At 40.7% G+C, this 23,635-nt stretch overlaps 1 protein-coding gene across 1 annotated transcript in view; it reads left to right on the forward strand.

The window, feature by feature from the left end:
• LOC125486035 (suppressor of tumorigenicity 7 protein homolog) overlaps positions 1–23,635 on the forward strand; it is a 77,941-nt gene that overhangs the window by 8,090 nt on the left and 46,216 nt on the right. The window contains exons 3-4 of the mRNA XM_048611803.1: positions 19–115; positions 8,655–8,757. Coding sequence (XP_048467760.1) covers positions 19–115; positions 8,655–8,757 — 200 coding nt within the window. The remainder of the gene's footprint in view (positions 1–18; positions 116–8,654; positions 8,758–23,635) is intronic.

A 23,635-nucleotide genomic window follows, 5' to 3' on the forward strand; every position in this document is an offset into this window, starting at 1 on the left:
GTGTTGAGTATTCATTAGAATCTATCTTGCTTTTGATTACAGATATCAGCTTGCCAAAATCAGCAACAATATGCTACACAGCTGCACTGCTGAAAGCACGAGCTGTATCAGACAAGTAAGCACCTCATCCCTCCTTCCTGCTATAACCCCCTTCAGCCCTGCATCATTGTAATGTACCGGATGTCTCTGCATCTACAATTATGACCTCTTGTGCATCCTAGATTTTATAATTTATCGGTTAATTCCTTTGCCTTCAGCTGCCTGTCTCTAACTTTTGGAATTTCCTATTTGTCTGCAGTTCAACCTCTCTCATCCTTTACGATGCTTCTTAAAATTACTTCTGTGACTGAGCATTTGTCCTAACATCTCCTTAATGTGCCTCAGTTTCATACTGAATTTCACAGTCGAGTTATGAAAACAAATGAGATGTTTGCTACCAAAAGCTATCTGAGTATAACATTGCTACTGTTGGGACTTAAAATTTAAAGAATTAAGGAGCTGACCTTGTTTTGGGAAAAGTTCAAATGAAGATGTTTGTAGAAGCGAATGCCAACAAAATTGAAAAAGCATATGAGAACTTGAGGTTTTGCTGAAGTTAACTTTTGAGTTCTGTGTCCCCTGACCATTATCCTGGGAGTTCTGGGTTATCAGTCCAGTGACATACCACTGCATCACCCACACCCCTCCACACCCCTGAGGAACCTCAAAATATCCAAAGCACTTGACAACCAAGTAACTACTTTTGAAGCGTAGTCATTCTTGTATTATAGGAATAAAGTAATCAGGTTGTGCTCAGCAAGGTCCCACAAACAGCAACTAGTAATTGACCATAGCATCTACTTTCAGTGAGATTGGTTGAGAGGCCCAGGGCATTAACAGTCATGGTATCTTTTATACCCACTCAGAGATTTAGCTGGTGCCTTGTTTTAATATTTTGTCTAACATCACTCACTTATATTGCACTGTAGTGTCAGTTTTGATTAAATGCTTGAATCTTTGGACTAGTATTTGAATCTACATCTGAGTGAGGTGTGAATCCTACCACTCAAGTCACAGCTGATATTCTTGATGACAGGAGGAGATAACTGAATGAAGTAAATTATTAAACAGTTTGAGGGCTGTGCAGAATTTATTTTGTTTCTAAAAAGTGACTTGAACCTGTATTGTGACTTGGCAGGGAAAAGTTTTTTTCACCCAGAGAGTGGTGAGCCTGTTGAATTCTCTGTCACAAAGTAGTTGAAGCCAAAACATTGAATGTTTTCAAGAAGACGTTAGATACGGTTCTTAGGGTTAAAAGGATCAAAGGGCATGGGTAGAAAGCAGGAATGAATATTGAGTTGGATGATCAGCCATGATCATATTGAGTGGTGGAGCAGGCTTGAAGGGCCAAAATGCCTGCTCCTATTCCCTCAATTTGTGTTTTTCAGGATGTTCAAAGTCTGCCCAACAGGTCCCCATGTTCACCAACACACCTGTGGCTAAATAATCTGTTTTCAGTGTTGTGTGAGGGATAAATATTGGCGAAGACATCAGGGACATTTCTCCTGATGTTTGAAATAATGCAGGAAAACCTTTTAGGTCCACCGTGGTCCTCTCCAAAAGCCAAAGTATCCAACAATGTGAAGAGCTACCACTCATCCATGTGAGCATAGTTGGAGACTGTGGATGCTTTGCTTCCGTTGCACTGAGAAATTGCTCAGTTCAAAAGGAAAATGCAGGCAACTAAATATAACTGAGCATCTGAAGGTTGAAACAAGGACTTGATCTCCAATCTCTACACTGTGGGATAATGGGAGGCAATTTAAGGACACTCACAGTGTATTCGCAGCTAGTGCTGCGGTGCATTTGTAAGGCTGAGTTTTACTTGGATAGTACATTTTTTGACACAGTGACCCCCTACTCTTTCCCCTCTTCTTTATTCCACTATGTGGGCCTCTGAATTCTTCATGCAGAAGTCAATGTGTTGGCATGCACTGGACCTCTGAAAAGCTGCATGACCATTGATTGGCCTGCACCTTCAGGAAGTACTGCCATGGAAGGAACAAAGCGAGGTAGGTCGGTAATCAGGAAAGCCTTAGAGTTCATCTCACTTGAGAACAGTTTTTCTCCAATAGAAAACAATGAGAGTAATGGTTCTTGCAGTTAGCACTCCATTGCAGAGGAAGGAGCAGAAAGAGAAGTACAGATAGTAGAACACTCAATGAGGAGTACAGACAGGCATTTCTGATGCCCCAGAAGTGACTCCGTGAGGCCAGGGCCACAGATTTCACTGGCTACTGATAATGGCATACGATTGGATGTTGTGATTCACACTGGTACTTAATGGCATGGGTAGAAAGAGGCATGAGATCTATCACAAGAATTTAGGGAACTAGGTAGCAGATTGAATAATAGGACCTTTAAAGGACCTCTGGATTGATGAATAATGAATAGGTGGGTCAAGCAGATAAATGTTGCTAACGAATTGGTGAAGGAGTGAGAGCTTTACCTCCCTGGATCGCTGGGTCCATTTTGGGAAAAGGTGGGATCAAGGCGCAAGGGAGCTTGGCAAGGTTGAATGACATTTTAGTGCATGAAGCCTTGTAAGTAAAGCAGATGAGCTGAGGGTGTTGATTAAGGCATGGGGATATGACTGTATATCAACCATGGAGACGTGGTTAAGGGAGGGGTAGGAATTGCAGCTCTACTGTGGGGTATCAAAGCTTTAGGTGCAATGGGAAGGGCTGTCAAAAAGGAGATGACGTTGCAGCATTGATCAAGGAGTTAATTACAGCACCAAGGAGGGATGATATCTTGGAAGGCTTCTCAATTAAGCTCATCTGAATAGAACTTAAAGAAAGTGGGCAGTAACATTGTTGGGAATGTATTATTGACCGCTAAACTGTCAGAAACAGACAGAATATTAATTGCGACAGACAAAGTGTCATCGGCTTAGAGGGAGGATAATTCTTAAAACATTTTCAGGAGAGCTTTTTAAATTAGCGCATAGGAAGTCGTACAAGAGATGGGGCAGTTCTGGACCTAATGTTAGGGAACAGAATTGGGCAAGTAGCAGAGATGTTACTGAGAGAACATTTCAGTCATTGAAACTATGTTATAGTATGGGTTATTTGTCATCATGAAAAAGAACATACCAGAACTAAAGGTTCTGAATCATTCTGATTGTAAACTATCCCAAAGCATTCTTTCTAATAACTTTTTACTGAGGTTAGACTGACTAGACTGTAATTTCCTGGTCTGTCTTTCAATGTTAGCTGTCCTCTAGTCCTCTGACACACCACCTGTGGGTAGACAGGATTTTGAAACTTACTGCCATCGCCCTGATACCTGCTCCTTTGCCTCTCTCAACAGCCTGGGTGACATCTCATTCAGGCTTATAGATTTATCCACTTTTAAGACCGCTAAACCTTTAATTACTACTTTTCTCTTAATGTTCATTTATTCTAATATTTCACAGTTCTTCACTCTGAAGCATTCAGAGTCATAGAGATATTCAGCACAGAAACAGGCCCTTCGGTCCAACTCGTCCAAGCTGACCAGACATCCTAAATTAGTCTAGTCCCATTTACCAGCATTTGGCCCATATCCCTCTAAACCCTTCCTATTCATATACCATCCAGATGCCTTTTAAACGATGTAATTGTACCAGCCTCCACCACTTCCTCTGGAAGTTCATTCCATATATGCACCACCCTTTGTGTGGAAAACGTTGCCCTTTAGGTCCCTTTTAAATCTTTCCCCTCTCACCTTAAACCTGTGCCCTCTAGTTTTTGACTCCCCCACCTGGGACAAAGACCTTGTCTATTTACCCTCATCATATTATAAACCTCTATAAGATCATTCCTCAGTCTCAGATGGTCCAGGGAAAATAGGCCCAGCCTATTCAGCTTCTCCCTAGAGCTCAAACCCTCCAACCCTGGTAACATCCTTGTAAATCTTTTCTGAACCCTTTCAAGGTATTTTGAATAATTTTAATATGAAATACGTAAGTGATTCATGATATTAAATTTTGTTCATTCTGATAATGTACTGGCTCAGAAACTGACAGGGCTTTTTGAACTGTTAAGAATTATTTTTGAATGGTTGAATTGGTTGATTTTGCAGGGTGTTGCAAATTACGCATAGCATGGACAGTCCAAATGGCCCAATTCCTGGGTGTTTTTCTTCCTGCATGTATTCATCTCCCCCTATTAACATGTGATTTTATTCCTTAATAAAATGAGAAAATGTTAGGGAATCTCAGCAGGCCTGGCTATATCTGTGGAACGGGAAACAACATTAGTGTTTTGGTACCAAAGACTATCCTATATACCTCAACTACTCCATGTCCTAGTGTTCTCACCAGCAGCAGATTTTTTTCTCTCTCCCCCACCCCCGCCGAGGATGAATTGCTAGAAAGTGATATTGGAATGGATGACTAATTTTTAATTTGTTTTTCTTTTACTGACAGTTCAAAAACTCTGGGCTGAAATGATGACTTTCTGTGCTGTAAATATTCAATGATTCTAAGGATCCTTGCCATTGTGCCTCCTACCTGTTCCTTTGTAATCTCTCCTGGACTCCAGCAGCTGCGTACTGTCCATACCCATTCTTGAAGTATACTTCTCCATTGCCCCCACTTGCAACCTCCTCTTTTGCACCCCCCACACCTGCAGTCTCCCCCTTTTTCCCTCAAAACCTCCTTGCAGTCATTCCCTTCCTCCCTCACACCCTCTTGCAGCCACCTCCCTGCTCTGAACTGGCTGACATGTCAGCAAAAAGCTAGAAGAATAAAAAGGAGGGCATAAACCATGTTTTGTGTGGTATAATGCTACACGCTAGTCAAAAGTGACATAATCTCTAAACAAACAGAAGAAGCACTGCAGACGATTCACTAACAATGGTATAGATTTAGGGATATGTGTTAACAGACAATAGCATGATGTATAACTCTTTTGAGTTGACTTCTGTGGCAAAATTATGAAGACGGCTCTCATATATTTGATTTGTACTTCCTTGACGTTGGAAGAAAAGGGAATTCTGATCCAAGGATTCAATAGGATATGTACGGAAAAAAATTTCTTCCAGTGAAATCAAGAATCAAGAGAACATAATAAAATTAGGGCAATTCATGAGTACGATCAGGATGCATTTTTTCAGACAACGGGGAAAGGAAATGTTCCTTCTCCCACTCCCCTGCAGATAAAACTATGGATGTTGGACTGGAGCAGCGATTGTTGGGTGGTTGAGAGCAAAGAGGAAAATAGTTGGAGCTTTCAAAACTGAGGGGGTTACTTGTTTAGTTAGGATTTTAAGACGTATGGAGGCAAGGGACTGTATGGCTCCTACCTCAATCTACTATTTGAATTCATGTTCACTGATCCAATCTTTTAAAACCTTTCTCAACAAGTCATGCATTGTAATGTGTGTCACTGCTTTCATACAAATTATACTGTTTGTGTCATCTGACAGGGATATTGGAAGAATTAACACAGGAATATAAAGTAGAGAAACGATTTGAGAGTTTCAGAATGCATGTGTTGTCTGTGCAGTGTAAATGGCTTGGAGCCAGTTCAAGGCCGTTGCACATTCCTGGCCTTCAGATGCTGGTTATAAATAACTGAAGCTCACTTTCACAGTTTCTGATCTCAGCTGAATGCCCTAGATAGTTTGGAGTATCTTAAACTACCTATATTTTCCATATTGTTATAATACTGTTAATGATGGTACAGACAATCATGTAGTGACAACAGTAATTTGCATTTATGTGGCACCTTTAATTCAAAAAGACTTCGTTCAAAGGATGTGGGGTCACTGGCCAGTCCAACATTTATTGCCCATCCCTAATTGCCATTGAGAAGTACTGCCGCTCTCCTTATAATGTACGTGCATGTAAAATATTGTTAGGGATGGAGTTCCAGGATTTTTACCTTGCAAACCTTTGAAGAAATGGCGATATAGTTCCTGTAGTGACTGTTCCCATCTGTATTGCTGCCTCAGCTGTGTACTTTGCACATGATGCTTTGAATGCTTGATGAGTAATCTAGTGTAATGGGAGGAGTAAAAACAAATGAATAGTAAAGAACATTAACTAATAGATGGTCATCTACTAGATGTGTGAAAGACAAAGTCATGCTTTGTAACAGCAAGTTGCCAGCTATAAGATTCAAAGAATGTTGAAAGTCACTTTTGTTCAATTCTATTAGTTAACATGTACTAGTCTCTAGTTGAATTATTGCTGTGTACTTTGATTCCAGGCATCTATTATGTTTTATGTGACTTGTCCAGATTCCACAATTTTACATTTTACCCAAAAGCCAGTAACCATGCACTTAAGGTGAGATGACTGAAATTGTGATCAAAATGATGATTCATGCTTTAAAGGGAAAGAGAGAACTTGTCTTTTATTGCTTCATGCGATGTGGGTGTCACTGTTTTGCCAACATTTTTTGCCCATCTCTAGCTGCTCTTGAGAAGTTGATGGTGAGCTGCCATCTTGAACCACTGCAGTCCATGGGGTGTAGGTAGACCACAATGCTTTTCGGCAGGTAGTTACAGAAATTGACCTAGCTGTGGTGAACAAATTGTGATTTGTTCCCAAGCCACGATGGTGTATGATTTGGAGGGGAACTCGCATGTGGTCAGATTTCCTTGCAGCTGCTGTCTTTGGCCTTCTGGCTGATAGAGGTCATTGGTTTAGAAAGTGCTGCTCAAAGAGCCCTGAGGATTCACACTACTGTCACTGCATCGGTGGTGAGGAAGTGAATGTTAAAGCTGCTGTATTGGTCAAGTGGGCTGCATGTTTCTGGATGCTATTAGGCTTTTTGAGTGCTGTTCGAACTGTGCTCATTCAGGCAAGTGGAGAATATTTCGTCATTCTTCTGACATATGCCTTGTAGATGGTGGACAACTTTGAGCCAGTTAAGAGGCCTCTGATTCCTTCTTGTTATATTTGTATGGCTAGTCAGGTTCTGCTTCTGATTAATGCAAACCCTCAAGATGTCAGTAACTATGTTTTTGAGAATGGTAATGCCATTTAAAGTTAAGGGGTAAAGGTCAATTTTTCTCTTTTTGGAGAAGGCCATTGGTCTGCATTTGTGTACCAAGACTGTTACTTGCTCCCTATCAGTTCAAGCCTGAATGTTGTCCAGGTCTTGCTACATTTGGACGTATGCTGTTTCAGTATCTGAAGATGGCTGAATGCTGCTGAACACGGTGCAATTATCAGCAAGCATCCCCACTTCTGACCTTTATAACGAAGGGCAGGTCATTGAAGCAGCTGAAGATGTTTAGACCTCGGACACTCCCCTGAGGCAATGTGGTTGATATGCTCGGACTGAGATGATTGCAAAGTATTCAGTGTCCCTGAATGGGTGATAGGGTTAATTAGAACTGATGGAAATACCACCAAGCTTGCGGTATTGGTATGTGCTGCTGTGATAATCCGTGGCTGTAGTGACTTGGTCAGCACCGAAAACAACATCACACAGCAATATTTGATAACTATCTTGCATGTGGCATTTATGGTAGAATCTGTCATATATGTATTCATCTCTTCAGGCATTGGCTCAAATGTACCATATAAATCTATCCCATCTCAAATAAATTTATTGCTTTATCCTAAGAGTAACTGTGGTGATTGATGACTACTCCTCCACTAGTCTTACCCACATCCTAAGAACAATTAAAATAAAATTGCAGGTGACATTTTTCAGCAATCTTAACAAATTTCTGAGAGAGATTTTATGAAGGTCAAGAAAACTGAACAGAACAGGATGTGGAACATCAGAAGTGTTTGAGTGACACAGTGCAGGGCTGGGATTTGTAAACATTGAGACGAAACTGTTAGGTCAAATCTACATCAGCAAGAACAGCTATTTGTTAATGAACATTCTGTTTCCTTGTGTTATCTTCTGCTTCCTCTTTTTCAAGGTTATCTTCTAGTTTTAATATAAGATTCTTCCTCTTGTTACAATGAGATGTTGTGCATTTAGATTCTAACTTAGTGACTTGAGGCCTTGATTTTAGGTTTAGTCTTGACTGCACATCTGTTGAAGACATACATAGATTTGCATTGAGTTTTATATGGAGAAAACAGGCCATTTGGCCCCACAGGGTCATGCTTTTGTTTATGCTACACTTGAACCTCTTTCCACCATACATGTAATTCTACAGCGATACTTCTATTCCTTTCTACCTCATGCTGACCTTGCCTTCCCTTAAATTCATTTCTACTATTCATCTTAACATCCATGTGGCATCATGTTCACATTTTTCCTCTGTGGTTGAAATTTCTCCTACATTCTATTGGGTTTATAATGGCTATCTTATATTTATGGATTTTGGTGTTGTGAAAAGTTGTTTTAGACTTAAAGCATTAACTGTTTCTGTCTCCGCAGATGCTGCCGTACCTGCTGAGTATTCACAATGCTTTATTTATGGTCTGTAATTTTAATGGCAACCACCTCCTTCATAACTTCAAAGACATCTGTTGGTTCACTCCTCTGCCTTCTCTTTTCTACAGAAAAGAGCCCCAGCCTGTTCAGTCTTGCACAGGTCAAGGAGAGTGAGATATTTATTTATGAGGGCTGCACCTTGAATTGTACACCCTTGGTCACCATCTGGAGGAGTGGGTTTTCCATTAAAGTTCTTTATTTGTTTCTGCCTGAATGTAGGTTCTCCCCAGAAGCAGCCTCTCGGCGAGGGCTCAGTACAGCAGAAATGAATGCTGTGGAAGCAATACACAGGGCAGTAGAATTCAATCCACATGTGCCAAAGGTAAGAGTCTCAGACATACTTGGTTCAAATTTAAATTATTTAATTTTATAGCACCCTCCCATCCAGAGCATTGTAGGTTCAAGATCACTTCCAGAGATGAGTGCACAGTTTTAACTGCAGTGTGAGTGCAGCACCATAGAGTACCATTTGTGTGGCTGAGGCATTAAACTGTAGCTCTGTCTGCCTATCGAGGTTGACTAAAAAAGATCCTGTGGTACAGCTTAGAAAAGAACAGAGTGGTTATTAATCCTTCAGTGTGGAGATGATTACATATCAGTAGGTGGATTACATTGCCTCCTGCTGCCGTCTTAATCACCAATGCTGGGAAAAACTGGACTAAAAGTCAAACAAAGCAACCTATAACTTCCACAGTATCTGCACTCCTCTCCTGATAAATTAGCTTGTGAATAAAACGTGGATTGATCAAATTATTTGGATTAAATAATATACATAAAATAACATAACAAGGAGGGATGTGATGCTAAGAAATGTTACTATCAGAAACGCTACTGTGTGATAATTTTACATTTTCCATTGGACAGACCCAAATTTTATACAGATACTTGAATTAAGCTATCCTTTTCGTGTAATGTGTGTTGGTTTGTACGCAAATTGTCAGAGTGGAGCACAGTAGTGCCAAATGGAATAGGGAGGAACAGTCCTCCTTACCCTATTCTGCTGAAGGACGGCCTGGAAATGGGAGTTAAAATTGGAGAGATACAAAGTCAACAAGTAGAATTGATATAAAATTAAACAAAGAATGCAGATGCTGGAAATCCAAAACAAGAAGAGAAATTTCTGGAGAAACTCGGGTGGTCTGGCAGGATCTGTGGAAAGAAAGTACAGTTAATGTTTTGAGTCAGGTGCCTCCTCTTCAGTAAAATTGACAGTTGACTCTGAATGTGTGTATCCTGCTGGCAACGTATAGCCGTAATATGGAGTAAATGCTTCAGTGCACTGGCTCCCTGGGTTCCTTTCACTTCTTGTTGCTCATGCCTATCAGATTCCCATGTAGGTTGGATCATTTTGATCCATGTGGCTACATGGTTACCTGGGAGATAAACTGTTTGAGTTGCAATCCATACAAAATACAACTGCGTCAATACACATCTCATTGACATAATTCTGTGGAAAGATTTTATGAATGAAATGAAAAGTGATAGCACAATCATCGTTTGTCTCATAACATCCTTCTGTACTGCATTACTTTTATATTCAAATTTAAAAACTAACCATTTGTGTAAGTGTGTTCACACAAAGAGTAGACGTAGCCTGGAACTTCCCCAGAGAAACATAGCAAAGGTACTAAACGTTAAGGAATCGGTGTAGGGAGGTGGAGTTGAGATGCAGATCAGTCAGGATTAAATTGAATGACAGAGAAAACCCGAGGGCTGAACGGCATGTGCTTATTTCTATTTTCCCAAGTGATATATTAGTTTGACAGCTTAAGAACAAGTTTATATATGTAGTTTACACGAATGGTCTCTGGGTGAAGTGCTTGACACATGTGGAGCCGTTCAGTCTGTCCTTGATGGAGTTTAGAAGGATAAGTGGGAATCTCATTGAAACTTATAGAATACTTAGAGGCCGAGATAGAGTGGACTTGGGGAAGATGTTTCCGCGAGTAGGAGAGACTAGGACCAATGACAGCCTCAACATGAAGGGACGACCCTTTAATACTGAGATGAGGAAGAATTTCTTCAGCCGGGGCAGGTGAATCTGTGGATCTCATTGCCATAGCAGGCTGTGGGTGCCAAGTAACTGAGCATATTTAAGACAGAGGTAGATAGATTCTTGATTTGTAAGCAGATCAAAGATTACAGGGAGAAGGCAGGAGAACACGGTTGAGAAACCTATCAGTCATAATCCAATGGTGGAGCAGACTGGATGGGCTGAATGGCGTAAATTTGCTCCTAAATCTTATGGTCTTCTACTATAAACATTATCACATATTACTGTAGAGGTATAACAATACCCAGTGAGAGCTTACTGAATTACTTGCAGGGTCTGTCCCAGTTATCCCCTTTGTTGTAAAACCCACTTCACCCGAGAGCCACACTTGCTGATTTCCCATACATCCTGGCCACCATTATTCTGTCAATCATCCTCACTGATACAGATTATCTGATCGTTATCACATTGCTGATTGTGGGATTTTACTGTGTTGAAATTGGCTGTCACATTTTCTATATTACAACAAAGCTTACACTTCGAAATGGTTCATAGAATGCTTTAAGTTGAAAGGTGCTGAGGTTGGAAGCACTTTAGAAATGCAAGTCTCTTTCTATTCAAGATGAGCTTTCCTCAAATTCATTTTTTGACTGACGGATTTTTATTACTTTTCTGTATGTAAACATGAATACTCACAATAACATTTTTGTCAGTGTTCACAATATCTTATTCCACGTTTTCAAAATTGTTGGTAAAACTCTGACCACTGTATTTCAATTAAACTGACAGTTATGGTCACAGTCTGTGTTTTCCAGACTATTTGGCTTTATCTTCTTTCTCTGTTTTTCCTATTCCCTTTGGGTTTTACTACACAATAATGAACAAATGAAATTTCACAATTACTTGAAAAATCCACAAAATGCAGAGCAAATTATTAGCCCATATGGTGCTAATCCCTTTAACAGACCCTGTTGATAGCGATTTAAATTGCTGCTGTTTTGCGTTGCAAAGCTGATTCACTTTGAAGATTAATCAGCGCGAGTGTTTCGACAATAACGTATGAGTGTGTGGTGTGTACCCAAGGAAACTGGATAAACTGACGCCTCGAGGACTATTTCTGACAACGGTTCATGCAGGCATCTTGCTTCATTTTCAATCATGCCTTTGCATAGTTTAAAACCTGATGCCTTGGGGAAAGAACAGGGTGTTTTTTTAACTGAGGCTTTCACCTCCGATGGGAACAATACGTCCTGTAAGGGAGGACTAAAATGAAGAATCAAGTAATTGATAACCAAAATTGTCATCTGCTAAATTCAAACTAGAATTTCAATCTCTTTTTAATTTTAGGAAGACTAGGTTCAAACTGAAATGATACTTTGAACTGAAACGGTTGTCCATTTTTTGTGGACTCCATGGCAAAATTGGGACAGAAAACCGATTCCTAATTTTCAGTCATGTTCCAGCTTATCTATTTTCTGGCTTTTGTAAGCATTCTCGAGTCGAGAAAGAAAATATTTAATATAATTTTGACAATTTCTCAATAATTAAAATGAAAATATGAAAGTGAAACATGAAACTTTTGACAGGTATGGAATTCCCTGTCCAAGCTCCTCCTCTTCCTCATATAAAAGCAAAATAGTACAGATGGTGAAAATCTGAAACACAGAATCCTGGAGAAACTCAGTAGGGCTGGCAGGTTCTGTGGCTCTGTTTTTCTTTCCACCATTGCAGTCAGACCTGCTGAGTTTTTCCAGCATTCTATGTTTGTTCCACCTCTTCTCCTCCTTTTTAACATCATCTTCAAGAAGTCTTTAGTCGTCCCTCCCAATACCACTTTGAATTAGTGTCCATCTTTGTAAGAATATACCTCTGTGAATATACCTCTGATTTTTTTAATATATTCCCAGCGCTGCTTAAATGCAGTTTTGTATCGTGCACCATGACAGCCAAGATACAAAATTAACTAAGCTAAGGAAACAAAGTAGTGGGGAAAATTAGTTCCATAGACCAAAGGAAAGTGTTGCATCTGGTTTTGGGGTACCAACCACTGGCAGCTTGTGGTTGGGGTAGTTTGTTGCTACTAACTGATTCTGAACAAGAAGAGGACCTTGGTTTGTTTGTTTGCATGATAGCAGGCGGGTACAAGTTACATCATAGAGCTAAACATTGTTACTAAGACTATGAGGGGACCTGTGGATGAAGGTCTTCATTCCAATAGATCATAAGATTAGCACTCATCTCCACTAACACTTGTGTGACATCATCAAGTTGAGTGGAACTTAATGCAACATTGACCCCTTCAGAACCGTTACTTTATGTATCAGAAAGTATACTGTAGGTTCCCCTAAGGATGACATTTCAAAACATGTTAACCATTTCATAAAACTGGGAATTGTATTGAACAGTGAGGATAATAAAAGATTTCATGAGGACATAAAGACTGGTGAAATAGATAACAGAATTTTGCACTGAATGACAATGCGTTGCTGCATTGAAATTTTGGGGAAAATGTCAAAAAGAAAGAGTCAGTGGAGAAAAGCTCAGATAAATTAAAACATGACTTTGATAGATTCCTACATTCGAACCACAACCAGGTCAGGAAATCCAGTGCCTCAAATACTGCCCCACTCCCTGATTGTTGCAAGCTGTGCCTTCGACAGATTTTTCGAAGTTAAAGGTATTTGTTCATCTGATAAGTAATTGTAGAAAGCATGTGTTTCCCAGTGTACAAGCGTGTTTAGACCATTTGTATGACTGAACATGAAACAACTTGTGGCTTTATTGATTGCTTGCTATGTTGTCCAGTTCACTTGTGGTTTGAATATAGTGTCACATGGGAATCCACAGAACATAGAGAACATAGAACATAACAGAGATAACATGTGCTTTTGTTCCTCATTATAATTCAAATAACTAAGCATTGCAAACTGAATGAGTTGAAACTGGAAAGCTGATAAACATTTAATGGAACAGATATGAACCATTTATCAAGTGTGCCATTTGTGACATTGACTTTTGAATGCACATAATCCAATGTCAATGTTAGGAGTAGGAATTTAGGTGATTGTCATTAACAGGACATTGATAGACATCTTCACTGTCCTTAGAAACTGGATGAAAGAGAGGACGTTGTATCTTTTCCATTTTTGTTGTTCTCCACACTTATTGGGTGATATCTCTCATTGTGTTAAGTACAATCCTGTTACACACTGACAGCATTATGGATTGATTCCCCTTTATGTTAAGATTTCTTACTCCCCCATATCTGCAAGTGTCTCGGGTTGCCCTAGTCTAACTGTTAGTACCTTTTGTACTAGCCCCCAAGGATTATCATAAGCAATTGCTAACAGCCTTCTTTAGTCATTTCAAATTCAGAAAAAAAGACAATGTCGGACTTTGTCATCTGACAAGTGCTGCGTACAACGTCATTAGTTGGCTTGAGTCTTGATGTTCTCTGTGGGCTTTTTTTTAATCCCTTATAACTGGCACAAGCTGCAGAGTGCCATCGGCATTAGACGTAGTAGTTCATGGGGACCCTCCCTTTGCTATTTTAGCTGAACCTGACTACCTCAGGTGTGCTAACAGTCTCCATGTAGAGAGAGAGGCTCAAAGAAGAAAATTAGCGAAACAAAAGGAAAGCAAGCTGTCTTGTTCAAGACCATTTGGCAACCAAGAATGCACTTGTTAAGCTGGTCTATTCTGGAAATGTTCAGTGATCCCATTAATAGAGGTTATCACTGGGTCCATTATGACTGTTTCACTTCCCTGGCCGTTGCTTACAAGGTTAATGATGCAGTTTTCAATCTGTCTCTTTATGGTTATGAAGTTCTTGATGAACTTTAGTGACTCGATGGATACAGCTCCACAGTTAGCTGCAGAAATTGTCTACTCGGAAACTTGATTCAATTCATGTTCAATGCAGGAATTGCTGTTGGAGGTATCAGATACTGTAGCTCACTATTGCAGTCACGTTTTCTTTGTAATAGTAGTACAGTAGATCTTCTGTCTGGGATGTAATTTTGTCTCCTGTGGACAGTTGGTGAACGATAGCTGAATGGGGAGGTTGGAAAATCTACCATATATGTTGACGATGCTACTTTTCTGTAGAATGAATCTAATCATTGAGATTCAAAATCACCTAGATGGTACACCTACAGTTGAGTCCTTAGGACATTTTTTTCCTGTCATAGGATTCAAAACGAATGACAATTGTGTGGAATAGCCTCGTGGTTGTAATGTTATTTACACAAACAGACTAGATATTCATTTGTGAATATTTCATTGAACCTCAGGTGTTCGGCAGCCATTGTGGCTCAGAAGGAAACACCATTTGAGGATCTGAAAAATAGTTCTTCAGATGAGGGCTGCCAGCTTAAGCTGCTGTAGAGTGTAAGGAGTTGATCAAATGGAGTGACTTGATCTCCCACTTTATAGAGCAGTTTAGAGTCAACCACCTCACTGTAACACTGAGTCATTCATAGGCCTTGACAAGGTCAGCATGGCAAGTTTCCTTGTTTGAAAGGACATTGGTCAACCTGTTGGACTTGTATGGTAACCAGTCTACTTCATGCTGGCTTAATGATTATCACTTCTCTGTACGTTCAACCAACCTTTCATTTACCCCTCTTAATATCAGCTTCTTTAGACCATTATTAAACTTTGTCTGAATATGCCTCTGAGAGTCATTTGGGTAATTATCTTGAATTAGAAGTGTTTTGTAAATGTAAGTTATGATTTGTAATTTAGTCCTTAACATTCCCTTAAATTTGGTGCAGTTGGGAGTCAAGTAACCAAATGTTGTGACACTTACCCTCTGATATCCAAATACTGACCCTTTCCTGCTAAGGTTCTGGGAAGCAATGAGCTGGTATCCCTGGATGATAGACCTAATGTTTTTGGGTTATGGAGGGACATTCTGGGTAGTATCTTGGTTAAGAGCTATTTTGATTGTAAAATTTCCATGTTATTCCTAACACAGAACTCTTGCTGGCACACAGAAGGCAGTCTTCCTTTTTTTAAAAACCAAAAGAACTGTGGATGCTGTAAATCAGGAACAGAAACAGAAGTTGCTGGAAAAGCTCAGCAAGTCTGGCAACAGCTGTGAAGAAAAAATTGAAGGGTCACCGGACCCAAAATGTTAACTGATTTTTTTTCTTCACAGCTGCTGCCAGACCTGCTGAACTTTTGCAATCTTTTATTTTTACTCTTTCATGGGATTTGAACATTGCTGGCAAGGCCAGGGTTTGCTACTCGTCTTTAATTGCCCTTGGGAAGGTGATGGTGAAGCAGTCTTTTGAGCCGCAGCTGTTCATCTGGTGTATGTATACTCATAGAGTCACAGAGCAAAGAAACAGACCCTTTGGTCCATACCACCTAAGCTTCCCAAACTCAACTAGTCCCATTTGCTGGTATTTGGCCCATATCCCTCCAAACGTTGCTTATTCATATTCTTATCCAAATGTCCTTTAAATGTTGTAACTGCCCTTGCATCTGCCACTTTCTTTGGCAGTTCATTCCACATATAAACTACCATCTGTGTGAAAAAGTTGCCTGTCAGTTCCCTTTAAAATATTTCTCTTCTCACCTTAAAATTATGCCTTCCAGTTTTGAACTCCCCTACCTTAGGGAAAAGACCTTTGCTACTCACTTTGTCTGTGTCCCTCATGATAAAGGTCTATAAGATTACGCGTTAACCTCTTATACTCCAGGGAAAACGGTCTCAGCCTATTCAGCCTCTCCTTATAACTCAAACTGTCCACTCCCAGTAACGTCCCTTGTAAATTTTTTCTGAACTCTTTCCAATTTAATAATATCCTTCCTATAGCAAAGTGACCAGAACTGCACACAGTACTCCTGAAGCGGCCTCACCAACGTCCTGTACAACTGCAACATGACTCCTATACTCCATGGTCTGAGCAATGAAAACAAGCATGCCAGACACCTCCTTTACCACCCTGTCTTGTGATGCAATTTTCAAGAAACTCTGTACCTGAACCTCTCAGTGTCTCTGTTTAACAACATTCCCCAGAGTTCTACCATTAACTGTGCAAGTCCTGCCCTTGTTTATTTTACCAAAATACAACACCTGGAAATGAAATGCATTCATCTAAATTAAACTCTCCCTGCCACTCCTCTGCCCATTGGCCCAATTGATCAAGATCCCTTCGTAATCTTAACCTTTGTGACTGTCTGCTTTACCATGAAGTTTAGTGGCATCCGCAAACTTACTAGCCATGCTTTCTATATTCTCATTCAAATTGTTCATATAAACGACAAGCTCAATGTGCTGAAGTGACAAACTCATTTGGAATCAAAGGTCTGATGCATTTCCACCTGATTTCCTTTTCTAGTTGCCCCTTGTGAAACTGGCAAACTTGGACCTGCATCTCATATTTGATCAGCATTTGAAATTTAGACAGCTTTGAAAGATGTTTTCAAAAGATAGTTGAAGTATTGATTTAATCAAGCCTCTTCAGCACAATAAATGAGGTTCGTAACATTGAGTCAAGTTGCTACATTGTGGGAATAAGATTTTGAGTAGTCCTCAACTTCTGAAGATGAGGAACTCTCCTCAACTTCTTCCCTTCCATGAGGCATTGTGGCCCTCAGGTTAAACCACCACCAGTCATTTCTCTCTGATGACCCATGCGGTCTGGTAAGACCATGGCAAGTTTACTTTTACCTTTTACAAGAAGATCAATTTAATTTGCGAATTAACTTGATGAAGTATTTAACCACACATTTTTGTTTGTTACATAATTTGCAGTATTATCTAGTATGGAAATGCTGTGAAGTAAAACTATTGTATTGTTTCAAGGTTTCCAAGTTCCTCTCTGATATCAGTCCACCGCCTCCAGGTTTGTAATCCAGGTCACGCCCTCTTCTCATCCATTCTAGATTATTGCTTTCTCCTGTAATCATTTCCAATGTATGTGTTGAAGAATGGTCTTGCAGCAATTACAGCTCTGCTATCAGGAACTTCTTCACTAAGCCCTTATCCTGTTACACTTCTCCCACCCTTCAGAATATTTCTTAAAACATAACAAGGTTTCCCCTTACTTTCCTTCACCTTTTTTAACCCAAGAGCGTTACAATCAGTTGTATCCTTGCCTTTGTCCAAGTTGAGATCAGCTCACTCCAATTTATAGAGAAATTCGGAGGACTTTCTGATCTGTATGGTTCATTTACTGGCCTTAGTCTTAGGAGTCTTGAAATGACAGCAAGTTGGAAGTTGTTAATTCTTTTTTGTATCAGCCTTAGCTTGCGATTGTGTCAGAAAGTTGTAGCTTCCAGCTGCCCTCCAGAGACTTCAGTGCATGATTCAGATCGATACTCCCAGTGCAGTACTGAGGATGTTAGAGATGTCATCATTTGGATGCAACAACTTTACAAGATCCCCCTTCTCCTTTCTGCTAGACATAATGACTCTATGCCACAATTAGAGGAGCAGTGGAGGACTCATCCTTGAGTTAACATCGCTTTGTGCATACAGCCTGGTGCATAATTCATGTAATTGCTGTTTGTGGGAGTTTTTAATCTGCATCGTTTGATGTCAGCTGTTACTGTTCATTGCTGTTACTACACAGAATAAAATTTGTATATAACCATTTTGCCCAAGTTAAAACTCAGTTCTGAGGCTCTAAGCTGATTCCTAGGAATGTACAATGCCAGTGGGAAGTCTTGCCATTAGTGGTGTATTACAGAAAATTGTGGTTCTGCATCATATGGAAAGTGGTAGGTATGACTGATGAGCATTGCCCATAGGCAAGAGTCCCTCTTAGAGCACAGTTCGATAATGTTGTACCTTTCAAGAATCATAGAATCTCTACAGCATGAAAGCAGACCATTCAGCCCGAGTCTACACAGATCCTCTGAAGAGCATCCCAGACCCATCCCACTATCCTATCCCTGTAACCCCGCATTTCCCATGGCTAATCCACCTAGTCTACACATCCCTGGATACTATGGGCAATTTAGCATGCCAATCCGCCTAACCAACACATCTTTGGCTCTTTTAATCTGCTGTCTTATATGGAAACGTTGTTGCATGCCTCATTATTTTTCATCACTTAGGAGCAACAGACCATTCAGCTACTTGGAGCCTGTTCCATCAAATTTATATCAGAGCTGATTGGAATCTCAACTTCATTCACCTGGTACCTTCATACAACAGTACCTTAATACCTTTGCCTAACAAAATCAGTCAGTTTCCGTTTTGAGTGTTTCTGACCCTTTGCCTCAGTAGCTTTTTAAGAGACAGTTTTCCACTATCCTTTGAAGACACATCCTCGCATCAGCCTTGGTACCCAGCTCTATTTTAAGTTTGAATCCTCCCATGTGGACACAACCACCATAATTTCTCTCTGTCTACCCTGTGGTGGTCTTGTGGTGCAGTTGATAGTATCTGTGCCTCTGAACCAGAAGCTTCAGCTTGAAGCCTCACTGTATTGGAATGTTTGGCCAGCGAAGGGACATTCTTGACACAGCCGAGCAGTTTGATTATCTGTAATTCCTTCTGATGGTAACAGGAGGAGAACCTGGTCAGCCAGAACCGTGTGGTAGCTGAAGCACTACCTCCACCATTAAAGGACTCCAAATGCAGGTTGTTACTCCAGGCTTTACTCTATAGCAAATGCTTTGAGGGACTGCCAAGACTAAGATCTATCCTCTTTCCGTTTTAAACATGTCAATTCAATTACCCTTTAACTTTCATCTTCAAGGCAGTAAAGCCTAATCTATATAATTGAGGGAGTCAGTCAGCACAGTTGGCTGGATAGCTGGTTTGCAATGCAAACTGACAGTACCAGCATGCGTTCATTTCCCACACTGGGTAAGGTTACCATGAAGGAGTCCCCTTCTCAAATTCTTCTCTTGCCTGAGGCATGGTGACCCTCAGGATAAAAATCCACCAGTCGTGTCTCTGTAATGAGAGCATGAGACTATGGTTCGACAGACCAATGATCCAGCAGGTCTACAGCAATTTCATTAAAACAGCCAGTTACAATGCATAGGTTAAGTGTATGCATAAAACAAAATAAAGCAGAAAGTAATTTTCCTCCTGGAACATCGTCGAAATGTGTGCAAATTTTTTTCCCATGAGCAGCATTGGTAAAAGTTTGTTCACGGTCCAGCAGATGTCAGTCTTGAGCTGTTAAAGTGGATTAAAACTAAAGTATTAACTAGACTGACGTATCATTTAGTACTTGAACCTTCACAGTATCAGTGGGGAAAGTCAGGTCAAGATTTATGAAAGCTTTTAACCATTGCAACACATTCTGACACTTTTTCCTACTTTTAGAGGAAAAAAAGTCTTTTAATTGCCAGTATGTGTGGGACTATTTTTCAAAAAGTCTGTTCAGGCAGAACTTTGCAGGGGCCAGTTTCAGGGCATCCAGCATACAGAGGCCATGGGGTCAGGGTAGTTTTTTCATATTTTTTCCATGGAAAGATTTTTATCGAAATGAGTAAAAATTCCATGTATTCTTGGGTTGTGCAATGTTTTACAGGGCACATTTTCGAGGCATGCTGGAAAGCCAATTGCTCCTAATACCACAGCTTGCTGAGGCCGGTTTTGAGTTAGCTAAACAAAGTGGGTCGGGGACTGTCCACAATTTGAAAGAGTTATCTTTAATATTATTAAAAATATTGTAATGTAGTCAAATCCAATTGGAGTTCCCTATTTGGAAGTTATGGATGTAGGACCAGAGAAGCTTTGTAACTCAGAATTCAGCTCAGCCTTACCACCACATCAACAGAATGGGATTCACCTTTACTTTATGAATTTGGGATGTCCTCAATGTACAAAAGGAGGGGAATGTGAACTCTCTATGAACTTCCCATTACAACTTCAACCTGTTTTCCATAAAATTGCATCTGCATGTTAGAAATCCATTCCTAAAATGGAATTTATAGAAATGATAATTATTCATAGCAGTATTATTGGCGTTGTGTATAAAGTGCTCAAGATACACATTCCTTCGGGAAATTAAGTGTACAATAATGGGATACATGGAAATGATTGCTCCTACATAATCTAATCAAGCCGTTTTGATGTTGTCGTGAACGGCCACTTCATCCCCCTCCCCTAAATTATTGCTCTAAAGTCGCTGTCACAGCTTTTGTTGTTTAATTGTGTTGTTTTAATTTTACATTCTTTTTTCTTGGCGACAGTGGCTCATTAGACTGGACGCCAGCTGTCAGTGCATGGAACGGCCTCACAGTCTTAATGTTGGCATTGGTTCAAGAAAACGTCTCGCTCAGACTGCAGTGAAGGAAAGATATACTGGTGTAGTGCGAGATATTTTTCTGTAGCATGGATGCAACACTTTGCTACAATTGTAATTACATATAACACTCTACTGCTGTTATATTCAGAACAAATGTCTCTGCTATTTAAAAGGTGCAAGTCTGGTTGTGGAAGCCTAGCTGAGCAATCCAGAAACTGACCTGTCAGTGTTTCATATGTGTGATTCCATGCATCCCCATTGAAAGTCAACTATGTTAAGACGGAGGAAATGGCCTCATCTGCATATATTAAGTATTTTAAATTGAGGCAATTGGAATAAATTCAGCAGGCAAAGTTCATCTTACTGAGCAATGTTTTAACTGCGGATGATAGCCTCTGCGCTGCAAACTGTTGCTCTTCTGTTACAGTACTTTTGATTTTTACTTTTAAGACCTTTTAATTAAGTAATTGAAATGTTTTTAAAAATTTCTCCTGATTATTGTAAGGGAGACTCGACGGTACCTTGTCCCATCCTATGATGTTGTAGCTAGGTATTTAATGCAGAGAAGGATACAGACTTCTTGAGAGTAACTAGGACAGTCAGATTAGTTTGGACTGATTAAGAGCTGGTATGATTGAGCCAAATGGCTTCCTTCTGTTCTGAGAGCTTCTGAGCTTCTCTTTGGGAATATTTTCTGCTGTCACTGGATGTATCTACATCAATTCAATCACTATCTGCACTGGCAATCACAGATATACAATGTACACAGTTTGTTTAACAGTTCTGTTCGCCCCTGGATATTAATTCCAATTGATACAACCTGATAACGAATAAAAACCGAAAGAACTGCGGATGCTGTAAATCAGGAGCAAAAACAGAAGTTGCTGGAAAAGGTCAGCAGGTCTGGCAGCATCTGTGAAGAAAAAAATCAGAGTTAATGTTTCAGGTTTGGTGACCCTTCCTCAGGTACCATCAGTTCTGAGGAAGGGTCATCGGACCCAAAACATTAACACTGATTTTTTTTTTCCTTCACAGATGCTGCCAGACCTGCTAAGCTTTTCCAGCAACTTCTGATAATGAATGAAGGATTTGAGTTCCCCGCACATTAGGATTGCTTCACCAGCGGGTGCTGAGTCATCACTTGTTTACATTCTGGGAGTGGTCTTTGCAGCCAGCGCGGGCGTGAAGGGTATCACAGAAGAACCTGCTGTTAAGGAACGGTCAGCCTCAAACATTACTGTAATGTTTCCATACCTCCTTCCTCCTGGACCCAAAACAAATGGGAGATGAAAAGTTCAGAGGAGACAGAACACTGTGAGAAGAAGGATGGCAGCCAGAATTCCAGTGGGTAAAAGAGCACGAACCTAAACTGTCTCGCTGGAAACTGTTGTTGGTGAATAACAAGTAGGTTTTGAGAAATTGTTTCGGAGTAGAGAGCATCAGAAGCTTCAAGTTGGTAAGGATTAATAAACTTAAAGGGGTAAGACATGGCAGAGAGCTCCAAATCGTAGTCTGCTTCTCTTGCTCAATGTGGGAAACTGGGCATATTTGCAATTCCTGGGACCTGCATGTGTGCAAGAAGTGTCTCTAACTGCAACTCCTGGAGGCCCGAGTTTGAGTGGTGGTTGGGGACTCTGGAGCGTTCACAAGGCCAAGTGTTGTGGATAACACATATAGAGAGGTGCTCACACTGCAGACTGAGACTCCACAGGAAGGGAATGGGTGACTGCCAGGTAGAGCAGGATGGTTAAGCAGGCAGTGCAGGAATCTCCTGTGGCTATTCCCCTGCAAACAGATACACCATTTTGGATAGCAAGAACTGCAGAAGACAACAAAGTGTGGAGCTGGAGGAGCACAGCTGTCCTGGCAGCATCAAAGAAGCGAGAAAGTTGATGTTTCGGATTGGGACCCTTCTGTTCTCTGACTCCAACATCTGCAGTTCTTGCTAAATCAGTGATTTATAACCCCACTGCGAAGCCTGAAGAAGGATCCAGACCCGAAATGTCAACTTTCCTGTTCCTCTAATGCTGCCTGGCCTGCTGTGTTCCTCCAGCTCCACACTGTGTTATGCCGTTTTGGATACTGATGAGGGGAATCACCCGTCAGGGGATAACAACAGCAGCCAAATTCATGGCACCATGGTTGGCTGTGCTGCAGAGAAAGGGAGAGATAGGCCTAGAAATACTATAGTTATAGGAGGTTCAATTGTAAGCGAAACAGACATTTCTGTGCCTTGCAAACGAGAGTCCAGAGTGGTGTGTTGCCTCCCTGGTGCTAGGGTCCTGGATGTCTTGGAGCGGTCGCAGGACATTCTGGACAGGGATGGGGAGCGAACAGTGGTCATACATGTTGGTACTAACACCATAGGTAAGAAAAGGGATGAGGTCCTAAAAGCAGAATATAGAGTACTAGGAAGAAAGTTGAAATGTAGGACCTTAAAGGTAGTTATCTCAGGATTACTACCAGTACCATGAGCTAATCAGAGTAGAAGCAGCAGGATATATTGGATGAACACGTGGCTGAAAAGATGGTGTGAGTGGGAGGGTTTCAGATTCATGGCACATTGGGACCTGTATATGCTGGATGGGTTACACCTGGGCAGGACCCAATGCCCCTGGCGGGTATATGTGGTAGAATGGTTTAAACTACTGTGGCAAACGGGTGGAACCAGGGGAGTAGGGTAGTAGCTGCAGAAATTGAGGGAGAGGTAGAAACCAAGGCAAACTTGACTAAGAATAAGAACAGGGAGGGAAATGCTGCTGAAAAGAACAGGGGAGATGGTCTGAAATGCGAGGAGTATAATAGACAAAGTAGATGAACTTAGAGCTTTAGTTAGTACTTGGAACTGTAGAACATTGAACATTACAGCGCAGTACAGGACCTCCGGCCCTTGATGTTGCGCCGACCTGTGAAACCAATCTGAAGCCCATCTAACCTAAACTATTCCATTATCATCCATATGTTTATCCAATGACCATTTA

This window comes from Rhincodon typus, chromosome 25 (genome assembly GCF_021869965.1).
Source record: "Rhincodon typus isolate 14 chromosome 25, sRhiTyp1.1, whole genome shotgun sequence".
Lineage (NCBI taxonomy): Eukaryota > Metazoa > Chordata > Chondrichthyes > Orectolobiformes > Rhincodontidae > Rhincodon > Rhincodon typus.